Below are 17,428 nucleotides of genomic sequence, written 5' to 3'. Positions count from 1 at the left end.
ACAGATGGCGCTAAAAAACCCCAAGAAGAATCCGTTTCAAAATCGAGGTGCTCGTGAAAAACTTCAGAAGTTGGCATTTTGTTCCCTGAAAAATTTGCACTTGTGAAAATTGTTTAGTTTCCTTCGATTTTCTCATATTATTCCTCAGAAAATTTATTCAGTTTCAAGCAAAAGGGTTAGTAAGTAACTCGCACATTAAATTGCAACGCACATATTACTTAAAGGTGTTGAAAATTCGTGATAAAATTCTTTTACTACTTCCATCATGGCGGATTTTTTTTAGAAGGAAAATTAAGGTAAAATGAGAAAGTCCATCAAATTCTTACAGTCTCCATCAAGAAACTTATCGTTCTCTTCCAATTTTTCCATCTTTATCAATTATTTCTTAAACAAACATCCAATTTTTAAGCTCTTCCAGGGCACATCACCGCTTCCATTAATCGTAGGGGAAAGTGGTGCGCCTTTGGATTGGGGCAACTTTGAAATTGGACTTTTTTGTATTTTTAAATGGAACTGAGGCTTATCGTAGGGTAAATTGATATAATTTGGAATTAGTGTTACAAGTTGGACAATTCGCCGATACAAGTTGGACATGGCTGTTTTTTTGATAAATACAGTACAAAATTTGTTTTTAAGCACAATGAACAAAATTATAAAACTAAAGCATTAAAAATATACAAATAAAAATGAAGTACTAAATTTATCAAGACAAAAAGACTATTTGTACCACTGCCAACTTGTATCACTTTACCCTATTGCAATTTTACTTCAGGATATTAGTTTGATAAGCTAAATTATATCATGATAAGATCTAGTTATGGTTAAGTATAGAAGCAGAAAGCCCAATTTCAAAGCTATCACAGTTCAAAGCTTTTCCACTTCCCACTACAATATTTTTTATATTACAATATTTTTGTATTTCTCTATTTTATACAAGGCCCCAAATAGATTCACACTGATTAGCTTTTAAAAATTTTCAGTAGAAATTTATCCCAATCTCTCATATGGCCTCAACACACTAGGTGCAATTTCTTTAAAAAATGCCGTTTTTAAAGAAAATTTCCCCTATCCTTGAAGGCAGAAACGTCAGATTTTTAAAAAAAAAAGGCAATTTTTGACGAAAATTGCTTCTAGTGTATAGACACCAATGGACTGAAAGCTTGGGATCATCGATAAGACTTTCTTTGTTTGAATTTCCTTGACTTAACCCTTTAAGAACAATTGGAACATCAGTGTCCCAAAATGTTATGGCCCCTATCTTAAGGAGCCCCCCCCCCCCCCCTGAGTCTGAGTCTGCGCGCCCTGGGCTCCAAGTTTTACTATAATCAAAGCGTCTATATTGACGGCTTATTTCAATACAGCCAAATATGACTTATCAGAGGAATTATTACAAATTGATTAATTTATATTTATTTATTCGAAAAAAAATATTAAATTTTAAAGCAAAATATATTGATTAGTTTCTTTGGAGATGTTTGTAATTATTTTGTGGTCAACATAATTTTTCTGCCCTTAAAATTTTGTTTCCATTTATTATAAAAAATGTAGCGAAAACACAAGTGCAAATTTTAAGAAGGGAATGAAATACCATGTTTTTTAAAGTTATAGCGGTACATCAGTGTTTTTTAATAAAAATACATTTTTGGTCTTTCGAGCCGTATAATAATACATGAATTCCATCAACGACATCACTAAGGACAAAAGATCTTGGAAAAGTAAGCACAAATTGTAAGTAAAATATTATACTCTTAATTTTTTAGCAAATAATTTATCTTTCGACTTTTATAAACTATTTAAAAATTAAAAACTGAATTTCTCAGTATCATCTAACGTTACCAAAAATACGCATTAAAATAAATACAAAATTTTACTCTTTAGAAAAGAAGGAATAATATTTTCTAATTCACAAATTATAAAACATTTGAACTCCCTCAATTGAACATTTCTGAAACTTTGTTTAAATTCAAAAATAAAATATCTGTTTTACCGATTCTATGTTTCTTAATACATTATTGGAACAATTGGATTTATCGTCAGTCTTATCATTGATAATTTGTTTTTTCTTATCAGTGCAGTGAGCGTTGTGCAAAATATTGTTATTTTTCAATTGATATTTGTTCGGTGTTATAAGTTAATTGCAATTAGTTTTAAATAATGGCTAGTAAAAGAATGCAAAAGAGTCTTAAATTCATCGAAGGTGAATTGACCAATCTGATTTTGGTGAATAATGCTGAATACTCAGATTGCAGCCTCATTGAGAGCAAGGCATCAACATCACCACAATTTGATGGATTTATGACTGCTATTTTCAAATTAAATATCACTGTGAAGAGTCATAAGTCGCACGAGTAAGTGGGAAACTAACCAAATGAAGTACTTGGCAAATTAATCGATAAATGTTCATTGGTTTTGGTTTTAGGAAGATAAATTGTGATTTGATAGTGAAGCTGATGAAAGGGTCAGAAGATTTTCGTACAACGACCAAGTATTTAACACAATTTAGAAATGAAGTTTATATCTATGGGAAGGTCATTCCAGCTTTTACTGCTTTCCTGAAGGATAAAAATTCATCTATAGAATGCGAAAAATGGGTACCAAAGGTGTATTATCACTTCTATGGGAAAGTACCAGCTCTGAGTAACTTTCCGGAATCTGTTCTTGTTTTGGACAATGTGTCTTCATTAGGGTTTAGAAATCCTTTATCTTACTTCGAGCTAGATCTGGATCATCTCTTTTTCATGCTGAAAACCATTGGGGAGTACCATGCTCTTAGTTATGCTATGAGAATATCTGATGAAGATCATTTTAAGAAATTGGTTGATGGAATAGTTCCTCTTTGTTACCAAGATAACAATAATGGAGATAATGCTTATGATGTTTTGCATAAGATTGGACTAGTTCGTCTTTTTGAATATCTAGATAGACGAAGTGATGTCTATGTGGGACGAGTGAAGGATGAGCTTGAGAGTTTGAGAAGAAAGTATCTCAACTGTCCTACTAAAATGCTAGATCTTCTTCGTGGAGATGATCATCCCTATTCAGTAATTCAGCATGGGGATTACAATCGGAATAATGTTCTCTTTAAGTACGATGATGGTGGTTCAAAGAAGCCAATTGATATGAGGATGATTGACTTTCAAGAGGTCAGATATGGATCTCCTGCTTTTGACTTGTCCTTTGTATTGTTTATGAATGCTTCATCGGCTACAAGGGATCAACATTGGGAGGAACTTCTTCATTACTATCATGATACTCTCTTCAAATCCCTTATGGAAATTTTAGATTGTGATGAAGATGACGAGAGACTGGAAGTATATAAGTATGAATCATTCTACAAACATTTTTCTCGTTTCGCAATCTATGGAGTATTCATCGTTGCCCACTTCCTTCCCTGGATGGATTGTTCTCTGAAGGAATGTGAACTGTTGGCTTATCATTTTAAAACAAACATGAAGAGTCAGGAGTTTTGGGATATTTCCATGTCTGCAGGCGGAGATGCCACCAATGAAAAAATTTTCGATGTAGTCAAACACGCCAGTAAAATGGGATACTTAAAGGTTGTGCTCGATGAAAAAGAGGCAGGATAATTGGGATTAATGAAATATGAACCTTAACAAGAGTTGTAAAGTAATAAATCATAACTTGTCAATCGGAACTCGTCGCTGTGTCCAGATTGAGTTGACATCTTGGGACATCGTTGGTCCATTGCTGGCTGGATCGACTTTATCTCAAAGTCCAAGCTTGCACGAGGACTATACTGAATCTACTGAAGTCTGGTAGGATCATAGTCCCAGTCAGTATTAATTTCGTTTTCATTTTCGAATTACTAGACCGAAACACTCTTGATAGACCGAAATAGGTCTTGGTGTCTTTTGATTTATGCTTTCGGTTTTGGAGTTATCTTATAGTTACGAATTTCTAAATGATTAATGTTTATAAAATAAGTTTAGTTTAATTTAATGCTTTATGATTATTGATAATTTCATTTACTAATTGTTATGTACTTGCTGCTGCTATCATCTTTGAAATGTATGAATTTTTTGTAAATGTTAATAATAACATAAGATCGTTGTCATAACATAAGGTCGTTTGAAACTTTCATACCTGTTTTACCGATGCTATGTTTCTCGACTCGACACATCATTAGATTTATCGTCAGCATAAATATTAAATGTCAGAAATGTTTGACTTTTGTTATCAGAGGCTGTGAGTAATGTAAATATAGATTAATATATTCCAACTCATTTTCGTGCTGTGCTACAAGATAGTAAGTTAGGAATTATGACTAGTGAGAGGATGCAAAAGAGTCTTAAATTCATCGAAGGTGAATTGACCAATCTGATTTTGGCTAAAAATGCCGAATTCTCAGATTGCAGTCTCATTGAGAGCAAGGCATCAACATCACCGCAACTTGATGGATTTATGGCAACTATCTTCAAATTAAATATCACCGTGCAAAGCCATAAGTCACATGAGTAAGTGGAAAATGAATTAAATGAAGTACTTGGCAAATTAATCGATAAATACTTATTGGTTTTGGTTTTAGGAAGATAAGTTGTGATTTGATTGTGAAGCTGATGAAGGGATCAGAAGATTTTCGTACAAGGACCAAGTCCTTTACACAATTTGGAAATGAAGTTTATATCTATGGAAAGGTCATTCCAGCTTTTGCTGCTTTTCTGAAGGATAAAAATTTGTCCATTGAATGGGAAAAATGGGCACCAAAGGTGTACTATAACTTCTATGGAAAAGTACCAGCTCTGAGTAACATTCCGGAATCTGTTCTAGTTCTGGAGAATATCTCTCCATTGGGATTTAGAAATCCCACATCTCGCCTTGAACAAGATCTGGATCATCTATTTTTCATGCTGAAAGCCATTGGGGAGTACCATGCACTTAGTTATGCTATGAGAATATCTGATGAAGATCAATTTAAGAAATTGGTTGATGGAATAGTTCCTCTTTGTTATCAAGATCATAATAATGAAGATAATCTCTATGATATCTTACATAAGATTGGACTAGTTCGTCTTTTTGAATATCTAGATAGACGGAGTGATGTCTATGTGGGAAGAGTGAAGGATGAACTTGAGAGTTTGAGAAGAAAGTATCTGAATTGCCCTACGAAAATGCTAGATCTTCTTCGTGCAGATGACTATCCCTATTCAGTAATTCAGCATGGAGACTACAATCGGAATAATGTCCTTTTTAAGTACGACGATGGTGGTTCAAAGAAACCAATTGATATGAGGATGATCGATTTTCAGGAAGTCAGATATGGATCTCCCGCTTTCGATTTGTCCTTTTTTCTCTTCATGAACACCACAGCAACTACAAGGGATCAACATTGGGAGGAACTTCTTCATTACTATCACGATACTCTCTTTAAGTGCCTTATGGATATTCTAAAATGCGATGAAGATGATGAGAGGCTGAAAGCATACAAATATGAACCTTTCCATCAGCATTTCTCTCGTTTCGCAATCTATGGAGTATTTATCTGTGCACACTTCCTTCCCTGGATGGATTGTACCGAGGAGGAGTGTGAACAGTTGGCTCATCATTTTGAAACAAATATGAAGACACAGGAGTTCTGGGATATTTCAATGTCCGCAGGTGGAGATGGATCCAATGAAAAGATTTTCAGTGTAGTCAAGCACGCCAGTAAAATGGGATACTTAAAGTTTTTGCTCGACGAATAAGTGGCAGAAAAATGGGAATCAATCAAGTGCCTGGGACAGGTGTTGTCCACAATAAATCACAAACTGAGGAAATGTTCATATCTCAATTAATTCATTTTGATATAATTTCTAGCTTTGGCTTTTTTACACGTTCTTCAAAAATCGGATTTAGTTTCTTCTTGCCTGTTGGAGGAGTTAGTTGTGAGTGAAATTGTGGATTATGATGAAGAAACGGAGCAATTCGAAGGGAAAAAGAATTTATCTAGATCCCGATGCTGAGAGCTTGAAATACAGAAATAAATCTCTCTGGAAATTGGTAATTATTGAGGTTCTGGAGGTTGATTGAATGTAGCTGTAAGAGTAGTAAAGGTTCTTTTGGTTGTTCCCCTATTTCAAAGGTCAGCCTTTTACTAGTGATTGATGGGGACTGTGACTGTGTAACGTGAGGCATTGTGATAATATTTTTTCAGTGAACTATAATAAATTGATGAATGTTCTTTGGACAGGAACCTTCGAACTACTCTCTTACACATATTATTATCATATAATCGCAAAACGTGTTAAGGTACATTTAATTAGAAATACGCTGATCCTTCATTTGAGTTTGATACATACAGCTTCTTTTTTTTAATATTACTATTAATATTAATATTAAGTGTAAGAGCAGAATCACATTGACAATAAAATGCTCGCCGTAGCCACACCGTATTTCATTAATTTATGCATTTTCATTGCAATTCATACGTAACTTCTCGATTACCGTATTACCTTATCTCATTCTCGGTAGTACTAGGTGAAAATAATTTTAAAAAAAATTGAAGATATTAAACGAAAATGCGAAAAACGGTGAGCAAAAAAACTGTACGATTAATTTCTCTTACAGTTTTTTGCTCATCGTTTATCGAATTTTCGTTTTATTTCTTAAATTTTCTTATAAAATTTTCACCTATTGCCACCGAGTATGAGATGAGGTAATACGGTAATGGAATATTTGCGTAAGAATTGCAATGAAAATGCGTAAATTAACGAAATATGTTGAGCTTTTTACTGCCAATGTGATTCTGCCCTAAGACTATTCAGTTTCGCAGTAGAGTCCCTGCCGTTATTATGAATCCCCAAATGACTGATTGGATACACAAAGTGCATTATCTCTAGGGTTAGCCCTCTGAGCATGCTTTCAGGTGAGCATGAGACTTTAGGCAGAGAGCTAATGTGCCGTACTATCGTGAGTTCTCAACGACAATCAGTTGATCTTGAGCTGTGAATACGTCAACATACCCTGAACAAGAGGAGTCTTGTCGGGCCATCACATCACCACCAGTCGTACTATTGTACCCGCTTTCCAAGTCTTCGATTATTTTGATATTATAAATATTAGATTACAATATTATGTTACAAATATTAGGTATTTTCAAGACCTTTCCAATGATACCGTACTTGACACAATCAGTTAAGTTGCTAAGCAAGGAAATTAGTTAAGAGAATAGTTTGATAAACATTATTTGCGCCATCTACATTTCACATTAGAAACTAACTATGAACCTCTTTACGGGACGAGTAAAACAGATGCAACTTCAGTAATGGAAATGAACCAGTAGAATAAATGTGAAAGCTTCTAAAATGGGTAATTTTATTATAGTAACAACCCGTGCAACACGTTAAGTACTTATTAAGAACTTAGTATGTATTTAAATTTAACTCAATACTTTAGTTTTATATATTTGTAGAACAACTATCACTTACTGAATATATAACAATAGGACATTAAAAACAATAATATTGTTACGGATATGGGTTCTCATTGAGGCATCTTTAGATTCCTCAGAGTTGAAGGGGTGGTCCTCAGATTACATCCCTTCATACAAGAGGTTTTTCACCTCAAATTTCAATGTCCCCCAAGGCGACTCGCCTGGCTAAATGCTCTTACGGCAGGCAGACTCGATCTGAACCGCGGAATCGTAGAGACTATTGCCTGAGTCATAATGGGGTAAAATAAAACTCCTTTCCTCTGTCTGCCATACAGATTGGCTTCCTTGTCACTCAAACGCATACACGTGGCTCTCCCGAAGTATAGGGCTTAAGTGTAAAAGTGATACTTAACTCTTCCTGGACCGCAGCATATGCTGCAAGCCAATTTTTACAATTTTTTAATCAAAAATATCTAAGCTCAGGAATTAATTGAGGTCCTACAAAAAATATTTCACATTTGGACATCCTTATAGTATGTAATCACCCAGAAGAATCGGATTTTTATCAATTCTGAATAATTAAAAAACATTGTTTTTCATAGAATATTCATTTATGCTTCTTTGGGTACTACAGTCCCAAAAGAGACGAAAGAGTTAAGCCAATATTCTGCAATTTTTGCCTCAAAATGGGTAGTTGAGGCTATTCCTATAGCCAATTGTAACTTTTACGCACTCTAATAGTGCATCAATATTGTAAAAGTATATGATACTTATTTGATTCTTATACTTTTATAAGAGTCGTACATATAAATTGAAAAAACGAAGAGTAATTGAGTCAGTCGGCGATTAGAGAGCTAGGCTTTTGAGAGCCCCTAGCGACAATATGAAACTCCGTAACCCTTCTTCAGACAAGTTAAAAGTATAGTCCACTGTTCTTAGAATTTTTCGATACCTCTTGAAGGTTTTGTTTAGATATTTATAGCAATATACATAATAAAGCATATTGAAGAATAGCCGATGAAAACAAAATCCCCTCTTCGATTTATCTGCTTATTACTAAATTTTCTCATCAGAAATGCCTGGTGTCAATTGTGCATTTTCTTCATGTTGATTATTCAGCAGTTGGTGTGCAACCGGTAATTTAAATATAAACCGGCGTTGACCGCGGCCAAATGAACTTCCTTGAACTTATATTTTTATTCTTTGGTGCTCCAGCTGACTCTGACAGCGTCAAACTACAAAAAGATATTTGTCAACAAAGTTATAAGCTCAACAATCGACATTCCATTTTAACATTGCACATCGAATAAGCAATATTTTGCTGTGTTTTTGACACAATTGTGATTCACGTATTATCTTACTTCAAATGTGATAGGAGAACGCAAAGAAAAAGTAGTTTTTACTGCGATATCTACTACATATATATTCTAAACGTGGGTTGTACAGCATATCAACCGGATTTGCACCTGTTCCATGGTTTTCCTCAACAGTTTCTCAGGTGAAATATTTTTGTAAGGTCACTCGGGGGGTGGTTCATTTGGTTTTGTGTTTCAAAACAAAAGCGTTTTATCAGTGCAGTTGATTGGAAGATGTTTTACGTACTTGTAAAAAAAGAGTGAGATGTTTTAAGAGGTTATGTATGCCGGGAAGAAGTATTTTGCCCCAGAAAGTGCGTCAACCCAATTCTTTTCCAATAAGAAACATTTGTAGATAAAAATTGGTTGTTTTATTAAATTAAACAATCATAAAGTAGTGAAAATTCATTGAAGACAGGTGCGAAGGCTACAGAGTTCCGGAAACTGATAAGAGGCAGTGATTAATAGCTATATGCCACGTTGTTTGCAATGTAAATTAAAAGAAAACACTCTCAAAGACATTTGATGATTCTCTTTTTATTAATATATATCCACACTATTTTATGTATAAAGTAATATAGAATTGACAAAAAGTATTTCTTTCTCTTGCAGAGTCATTTATTGGGCAGAATGCGGAGGAACTCTGCGAGAATTGTTAAATTATCAATTATCTTCCTTGTTGCGGTTGTTGTTATGATTCTCCTGTACAGATCATTAAATAGCACATTGAATTTGCCAACAAAGAAGGAGAAGGTAGTAGAGCATCCCAGACATGGGGCATTCTTCTCTGGATCACCCAAAAATGTTCACAAAAAGAAAATAGACTGGCATGACTATGAAGCCATTAAGAGTGATTCAGCGAGGGAGGGTATTGGGGAACGGGGAGTTGCAGGATTAGTTCCTGTGGAGGAGAATGATCTCAAGGAGTCCATGTACAGATCAAATGGATTCAATGCACTCCTAAGTGATAAAATATCCGTCAATCGATCAATTCCTGACATTCGTCACAAAAAGTAAGAATACACTCAAAACTTAACTATTTTTAGTTTATCGATACTGCATTTAATTACTCCGGGGGAAGTCATTGAGAACTCGTGGTAGTTAATTTGGGGTTTAGGCTGTTTGTTGTTTTTCCTAACTTATAAGCATTTCAATTTTCATATTCACAGGGTGGTTCAAAAGCTCATGTATGGTAAATTTTCATCAAATTTGGTGAAAATAATTCCTTTTGATAGTCTTTTAAACGGTGAACATTAAATCCTGAGATAATCCAAGTAACACAGAATAAAGTGTTACTGCATTTAACTAATTTTCATACATTTAATGAATAATTCTACTACTATTACTTAAAATTAAGGCATTGCCTTAAGTTAAGTGCTTATTAAGTACTTAATCTCGGGCACTGGGAATCTCAGTGGTGCAATAGGGAAGACTGTTGGGTCTTGGGCGGATGAGATATCTGACTCGAGTCTCGTGAGTTCGAGTTCCGCCCGGTACAAGCACCTGAATATCAAGAAAAGATATTTTCACTGGGATAAAACGTAACATAATGCACCGCCTCTGCCCAAAAACTCCGGGGGCACGAAAGAAGCATTCACATCGTTCGAAAGGCGCTCCTGGTAGGTTTATAGTGGACTTAGCATATTTTTCCAAGACGGGATATACGATTTTGCAACATGATTACATTGTAAAAAATATATCCCGATACTATTAATAATAAGTACTTAATAAGTATTTATTGGGTATACATACATACACAATAGATTGTTAATTTTATATTAAAGACAAAGAATTGCAACGAGCAAACTGTTATCCATAGTCGAAATAGGTATCGACAAAACACTAGTGTAATAGAACTGTTGAGCCTAGAGGAGTTGGAGGGAAAAAGTTCGTCCTGACGAAGACTCTTCTAAGCCAACGGTACCAATCACTGTTCAGTTGGGGTGGTGACTTTGAGGGGTGCTATAACGGCTAACTTCAAAGACATTGTATAGCTAGGCTTCGCCGACAGATGGAGTGTTGAGTGCCCGGTGGATTATCCCGAAGGCATATACGAAACGCCTCCTCAGTCGTCAATCCTGAGGATTTGAGTACGCCTGATTCGCGACTCTTTGAATGGTACCATGGGGGTTCTTTTTCTGGCGGTCAGCGAGGAAGGGTGCTCCAACATATTCCGGTGTACCATTCGTGCTACATTAATTGTCTCTATTTTCGCATTAGCAACAGAACATTACTTAAAAAGTACAATATTTCATTATTTAATTAATTACACAGTTTATTATTACATGAAATTTAAATTACACATTTTCAAATTACTCATTTAGCTCAAATACATAGGGGAGATAGGGGTAGATTAGCCAGCAAATGAAGCTTTTTTTCGCGCATGATTTGTGAAAATATGAGAAGGTTTGTCTAATGTTTTTTCATTTCATAAGTAGCATTAGGATATTGGCTGTATGAAACAGTGTAGTCCAAGGCTCTAAAATCCTTGAGTTTTTCTATAGAGGATAATGAAAAAGTATGACACATTGGCTAGACTTGCCCCGGCCTGGGTAGATATAGCCACTTTTGGGGTACTAATTGCCACCAGTTTTACGGACGAAATTTCAATTTGGAGACAACAAATATTGTTTTACTTGATACACTGAAGCTCACTGATGCTAAATATGTCATTTAAACCTAAAGAAAAAGGCTTTAGCCGACTTTTTTTTATGACATTTTTGTAATTGCGGCAAAAATACCTTAAAAAATTTTATTTCACAAATTTTTCATCCGAATGGCAATATTGCTTGGAATATCAACAGTACTTTTTCACCTAACGATTATCCATGTATTAGTGAAAAATCATTGATAGTTTTATCCCGCCACGAAAGGGTGTCTATATCTTCCCCAAGGGCTGTTTCAGTGTTTATCATCTTATATAAAAAATTGGATAATTATTATACAAGTGAAAAATATTTTTTAATTAGGTTTATTAAATATTTAAATATTTAAATATTTTTTAATTTCTTTGAAAGCGGAACTCCCTGTATACACCAAGTTTGGGCCTGATCTGACGAGGTCGGATTTCATTTCTGATCACAAAAACCGGGATTGAAAAGAATCTTAGTTAAAAAGCCATTTAATTAATCCTACACGTGTTTTATTTTATTATAAGTACCAAAATTTCCATGTGATTTGCAAATTACGTCAATGTCAGATACAACAATTTTTTATTGTCCATCACTTGATAAAATTAACAACATTTGGATGTAAAAGCCGTAGTTCAAACATTGCCTTCCAGAAGTTAAGTGGTACTTCAAGATACTTTATAATATAGTGCCACGATATGGCTTATCGAAACAATGTATCGAAAACTTTCGTAGTTGAAATCCATTGCAACTGACACACGTTAGATTCTTGAACTGCATAACGAGAATTTCCTGATAAAAGCTTATAATGATAAGCCTAGAAAAACATATGAGTTATGAGATTTTTATCATGAGCCGAATCGAATTGATTTGCAATCGTAGTTTAGAGGATGCAACGCTATAATTTGTGAACAAATGCAATTTTCACACTAAAATCCATTTTTTAAACTTAAGATATTGAAAGAAGAGTGCCAATGTATACCACTTTCGCGAAATATTTATTATACAAATTGGTTCAGTGTGCAATTTTTCTTTGATTTAACCTTTTGACAAGGTTAAATTAAACCTGATATATACAGTGCCGCTCAATAATTTAAAGACACCCATTTTTTCATATTTTCTCACCAAATTTAAATTAATAATCTTTAAAACAAGTATAAATTACAACTAGCGCCATCTGACAACCCATATCTAATTTAGTTTTACCTTTCTTTGACAGTTGGTAGCACTGTAGCCAGTTTAGATACTCATATCCAAAATCATCAAAAACAGATACTAACATTCAATTAAGTATTTTGTTTATACCAATTATGCAAATTGTGCAATTCCAAAAAATACTAACAAAAACATATTTTGGCAATAACACATTTGCTTCTTTTATATAAAATAATAATAAAAACAATTATTATAGGGCAAAGAATAGTAAAATAAGAAACCTGAACATTTTGTTTAAAATTCCATGGAATATTAATGCAAAATGGGTAAAAAACAATGTCTGTCACCTAACAAAACGCAGTATCATCGTTTATTTGCACAAAGAAAATAAATCCACCAGAAATATTGCACAAAACTCAAAATTTTCCAAAGGCGCTGTTGAGGTTGAGAGTGCTATTAAGATATTCAAGAAAATTTATGGTTTCTCGCAGTTTTTGAGCAAAAACGATGCATTTTATTACGTTTTATCGGTTTTATCACATATAAACATACCCCCTTTTGGATATTTATTTGTTAGTAGCGGGAAAGACTCGAACTTACAACTGCAAGAGTTTAATCAGAGGGCTGACGCTCTTACCATTTGCACCATGGACCTCTTAGAGCCATATTTATGATCTCAGGGTCCACTTTTGAATGATTCCTCTAGATAAGAAGAAGAAGTTACTTCTCCAACCGTTTGGTCTCTAGATCTTAAAACAACAGACGAACTACCATCATAAGTCTGGGTTCCCGGTCAAAATCCCGAATGCCAAAATCGTGAAAGCTAAAGTCCCGAACGCCAAAACCCGTAAGCCAAAATCCCGAATGGGCTACTACAGTAGACTCTCGCTAATTCGGCTCTTTTAAGATTAGGCTAGTTTTTAATTCAGGCAGCAGTTAAATTTGAAAAAAAAAATTGTTGACATTTTTCAAGTTTGATTATGATTATCAAATGAAGCAAATAAGCTGAAATTTGCCATGGTTTGATTTAGTTTTGATATGATTTTCCATTATTAAGGGATTTTCATCATATTTACAATGTATTTGAGTACGTAAACTCAATATGTGCATGCAGATAAATAAAAAACCGTTTCATTTAAAAAAGATTGTCGCCCGAATTTCTCTCTAATTCGGGTGATATTTTGATCCCAAATGCCCGAATTTGAGAGAGTCTACTGTATTTCGAAAGCCAAAATACTGTCAAAACATTCCCATCAAATCCGGTCATTAAAAGTATCATAGCTACTCCCACGATTGCACGCGCGCTTACTGGAGGCAAATGGAAATTTTATGTGTCTTGGGAAATTATTCTACACATTATCTTCTTAATTACATACAGGATTACAGGATTTGGAACATTCATGATTTTGGCTGTCTCAGCATAGGTCTACCTTTTCCAAAATTATTATAGAAAAATAAGAATTTCTTAAGTAGGGTAAGTGTGCCAAATTTCGGCATAGTTGCATGCAAGCGCCAAAGTCTCAAGTTTGACTTGTAATATTTTTAATACAAATTGATTTTTTTATTCCTCATCCTTCAGAATTGTTGCTTTGAACCTTTTAGACGGTTTATCGTCTTTATTTACTCTAAAATCATTCCTAATTCGCTTTAAAATGAATAAAAATGTAGACATAGCTTTGGTGCATTATTTCGGCCACCTTCATTATCGTAGTTTCTTTCTTTCGGAATTCTTCCAATGTCTTTTTCACAACTTCTCGTTTGGCGAAGCTTCATTTTTTGCTATTCTTTTGCATTGTATAATCTCTAGAGTATGTAAAAACTAAAAATTCATGGAAATTCGAGGAACAAAAAAGGTGGCCGCAATTGCAAGCTGGCCGGAATTTGTCACACTTACCCTAATGGTTAGACAGCTCGTGATTTCGAAAAATAGAAATATTACAATTATTTATTTTTTTAATTGTATCGTTTTATCATATATTCCAAATACTTAATAATCTATTACTTAGTTACATTATAAAACTTAAATTAATTAAAATAACTTTTGCAGGTGTAAGGATAAAAAATACTACAGTGAATTGCCTTCAGTGAGTGTTATTGTGCCATTCTATGAGGAACACTGGAGCACATTGCTCAGAACTGCCTATAGTGTCCTCAATCGGTCCCCTCCCGAATTAATTGCAGAAATCATTCTGGTGGATGATGGAAGTGAGAAAACATTCCTGAAAGATCCCCTGGATCGGTATGTTGAATCGAAATTGCCCAAAGTCAAGGTGATTCACTTGCCTGAACGAATGGGCCTAATTGGGGCAAGATTGGCTGGTGCTAAGAGGGCCACAGGTGATGTTCTGGTCTTCTTAGATTCCCACACAGAAGCCAATGTCAATTGGTTGCCACCATTGCTGGATCCCATTGCAGAGAACTATCGGGTGTGCACTTGTCCTTTCATTGACGTAATTGCTCATGATACGTTTGAGTATCGGGCGCAAGATGAAGGTGCCCGAGGGGCTTTCGATTGGCAGTTTCACTACAAGAGACTGCCAATTCTGGAGAAGGACAAGGAACATCCCGATGAACCTTTTGCCAGTCCTGTGATGGCTGGTGGGTTGTTTGCCATTAGTGCAAAGTTCTTTTGGGAACTCGGTGGCTATGATCCGGGGTTGGATATTTGGGGTGGTGAGCAGTACGAATTGAGCTTTAAGATTTGGCAATGTGGTGGAGCGATGTATGACATTCCCTGTTCACGTGTTGGCCACGTCTATCGAGGGCCAATGGATGCTCGACCTAATCCCAGAAAAGTTGACTTTGTGTCGCGGAACTACAAAAGAGTAGCCGAAGTTTGGATGGATGAGTACAAGAATTATTTGTATGAGAGGAAACCAGAGAATTACAGAGATCTTGATCCGGGAGATCTCAGTGAACAAAAGGCTGTCCGTGAGAGGCTAAAATGCAAACCATTTAAGTGGTTTATGGAAGAGGTGGCATTTGATTTGATCAAGAAGTATCCACCAGTTGAACCTCCAGACTATGCCAGCGGAGTCATTCAGAACGTTGGAAGTCCTCATCTCTGTGTTGATACTCTAAATGCAGGCAATGGAGGCACATTTGGTCTCTTTCCGTGTGCTTCAAATTTCGAGAGACCACAGAAAAATCAATGGTGGGCACTGTCATGGCGACAGGATCTGCGGCAGAAGCATGAGGAATTCTGCTGGGATGTCTCGAGCAGTGAAAAGAATGCTCCAATTCTGCTTTGGCACTGTCATACTCAGGGTGGCAATCAATACTTCCGATACGATCCAGTAAGACCTACCCCTTTCTTCCACCCCATTTCAAACATTTCAGGCACTAACTTTAATTGACTTCCTTCCAGGAGAAACAATGGATCCTGCAGGGAGTCTACGAGCGTTGCGTAGAGGGAGATCCAATAGACAAGAAAATTTATGTGAATCAGTGTGACGAAAATAATTTGAATATGAAATGGAAGTGGGGTTTCCTCAATCAGACAGCAATGGACATGTGGGAGGACGAGAGGAAGAGATTGAACAAAAAACACTAAGTCCTATATCCGTCAATAAAAAAAAAACAAACTTATCAATTTTAGGTATAAAAAATGGAAAATTGTTCAACTTGCCAATACTAGTATTGTACATTTCCATCATGAGAAATAGTATCTAGTCTTAAGAAATTGATCATATCGCAGAAAATAAACGCTCAATCTATTTTACAAGTTAGTGATGTTGTTTTATTCTAGTTCTCTCTATGACATATTTTTCCAAGATAGTTACAGGATAATAATTAGGACTTACAATATAAGTCGAACAACTCGATTTTTTTTACAAAATTCGTTTTATTCGCTTTTTGGATACTTCTTTATACCCTCTGCCTTCCCTATAAAATAAATAGATAAATATTTTCAAAGTTATAGAGATCTTAGATCTCAAAAATCCTATACTCTGCATGTAAAATTTCAGCTTTAAATCGCTTTCCTGTAAAATTTGCCTACTGCGAGTTATTCGTTTCTTATTATGAGCGATCGAATTGTTGCCTGTCTTTGCTTATGGCCTCCTAGCAAAAAGCTTTACTTATTATTACAAAGTAAAATCGAAAAACTTGAAAATTAAAAATATTTGATGTGTTGCGATATCACATTTTTTTGATTTTCGGATTCAATATCACAAAAATTGCGACGAGGTCCTAAGTAAAGACAGGCCACAAGTAATGCTGCAACCCTACATTTTCTTAATAATCATAATAATAATAATAATAATAATAATAATAATAATAATAATAATAATAATAATAATAATAATAATAATAATAATAATAATAATAATAATAATAATAATAATAATAATAATAATAATAATAATAATAATAATAATAATAATAATAATAATAATAATAATAATGCTGGCACAACATTCCATGAAGAAACAAGGCCTTCCACAAGGGGATTTCTAGGCATGCATTATTATTTTTTCTTGTACGGAATGAGCTTGTCAGTCCCATGCCCGTGGAATCAAGTGCAGTGAAGCTCACTGGATGCAATCCGAACACCTTTAACGCCAGAAAAATTACTGGTAACCTAAAGGGGATTCGAACCCGGGACACTTGCATCGTAGAGCGAGTGCTCTACCACTTGACCCATTGAGTGCCATTCTACATTTTCTTTGGCAGATCATATAGACGTGCCCCTGACTAGGCTTCTATACCTTCTATATGTATTCAATTCTTTTTGAAGAGGTATCGACATAGCGGTTAATCTGGAACAAGATAGCTGAAGAAAATTAAGGATGTTTGCTTTTAAACTTTTCTAGATCGAACCCGAGCATTTTCTGAAGCGGATGACTGCCCCTGGCTGCTCGTAATCTTTACTTTTATTTGAATTAGGATGGTCTTCGTTGATGCGAACTATCATGCCC

General features: G+C 34.9%; 3 protein-coding genes across 5 annotated transcripts; all 3 read left to right on the top strand.

Annotated features, from left to right (window-relative positions):
* The first annotated feature begins 2,020 nt into the window (after positions 1 to 2,020).
* LOC129806023 (uncharacterized) lies at positions 2,021 to 4,080 on the top strand. Its single transcript, XM_055854319.1, has 2 exons — positions 2,021 to 2,348; positions 2,420 to 4,080. Exons 1-2 carry the CDS (start codon positions 2,155 to 2,157, stop codon positions 3,585 to 3,587), a joined length of 1,362 nt encoding a protein of 453 aa, XP_055710294.1. The 5' UTR covers positions 2,021 to 2,154; the 3' UTR covers positions 3,588 to 4,080.
* A 72-nt stretch (positions 4,081 to 4,152) lies between these two features.
* LOC129806024 (uncharacterized) lies at positions 4,153 to 6,001 on the top strand. The gene is made up of 2 exons (XM_055854321.1): positions 4,153 to 4,475; positions 4,547 to 6,001. The coding sequence occupies exons 1-2, from the start codon at positions 4,282 to 4,284 to the stop codon at positions 5,700 to 5,702; spliced, it is 1,350 nt and encodes a 449-aa protein (XP_055710296.1). The 5' UTR covers positions 4,153 to 4,281; the 3' UTR covers positions 5,703 to 6,001.
* LOC129806021 (N-acetylgalactosaminyltransferase 6-like) lies at positions 5,902 to 16,237 on the top strand. 3 transcript variants are annotated; one of them, XM_055854316.1, is made up of 4 exons: positions 5,902 to 5,997; positions 9,337 to 9,737; positions 14,557 to 15,805; positions 15,877 to 16,237. In XM_055854316.1, the coding sequence occupies exons 1-4, from the start codon at positions 5,902 to 5,904 to the stop codon at positions 16,060 to 16,062; spliced, it is 1,932 nt and encodes a 643-aa protein (XP_055710291.1). In that variant the 3' UTR covers positions 16,063 to 16,237. The 3 variants fall into 3 exon arrangements, with proteins under 3 accessions (XP_055710291.1, XP_055710292.1, XP_055710293.1); XM_055854317.1 differs by lacking the exon at positions 5,902 to 5,997 and adding an exon at positions 8,565 to 8,867; XM_055854318.1 differs by lacking the exon at positions 5,902 to 5,997 and adding an exon at positions 8,907 to 9,215.
* Positions 16,238 to 17,428: the final 1,191 nt, after the last annotated feature.

The sequence above is a fragment of the Phlebotomus papatasi genome, chromosome 3 (assembly GCF_024763615.1).
Source record: "Phlebotomus papatasi isolate M1 chromosome 3, Ppap_2.1, whole genome shotgun sequence".
In the NCBI taxonomy this organism is placed as follows: Eukaryota; Metazoa; Arthropoda; class Insecta; order Diptera; family Psychodidae; genus Phlebotomus; species Phlebotomus papatasi.
The sequence above is the reverse complement of the archived record's forward strand: the minus strand, read 5'-3'. Positions and strand labels throughout refer to the sequence as shown.

Coding starts and splice junctions, on each gene's coding strand:
- LOC129806023 (XM_055854319.1), top strand. CDS start 2,155: ATGGCTAGTAAAAGAATGCAAAAGAGTCTTAAATTCATCGAAGGTGAA. Junction 2,349..2,419: donor AAGAGTCATAAGTCGCACGA/GTAAGTGGGAAA, acceptor TTTTGGTTTTAG/GAAGATAAATTGTGATTTGA.
- LOC129806024 (XM_055854321.1), top strand. CDS start 4,282: ATGACTAGTGAGAGGATGCAAAAGAGTCTTAAATTCATCGAAGGTGAA. Junction 4,476..4,546: donor CAAAGCCATAAGTCACATGA/GTAAGTGGAAAA, acceptor TTTTGGTTTTAG/GAAGATAAGTTGTGATTTGA.
- LOC129806021 (XM_055854316.1), top strand. CDS start 5,902: ATGATGAAGAAACGGAGCAATTCGAAGGGAAAAAGAATTTATCTAGAT. Junction 9,738..14,556: donor CCTGACATTCGTCACAAAAA/GTAAGAATACAC, acceptor TAACTTTTGCAG/GTGTAAGGATAAAAAATACT. Junction 15,806..15,876: donor AATACTTCCGATACGATCCA/GTAAGACCTACC, acceptor ACTTCCTTCCAG/GAGAAACAATGGATCCTGCA.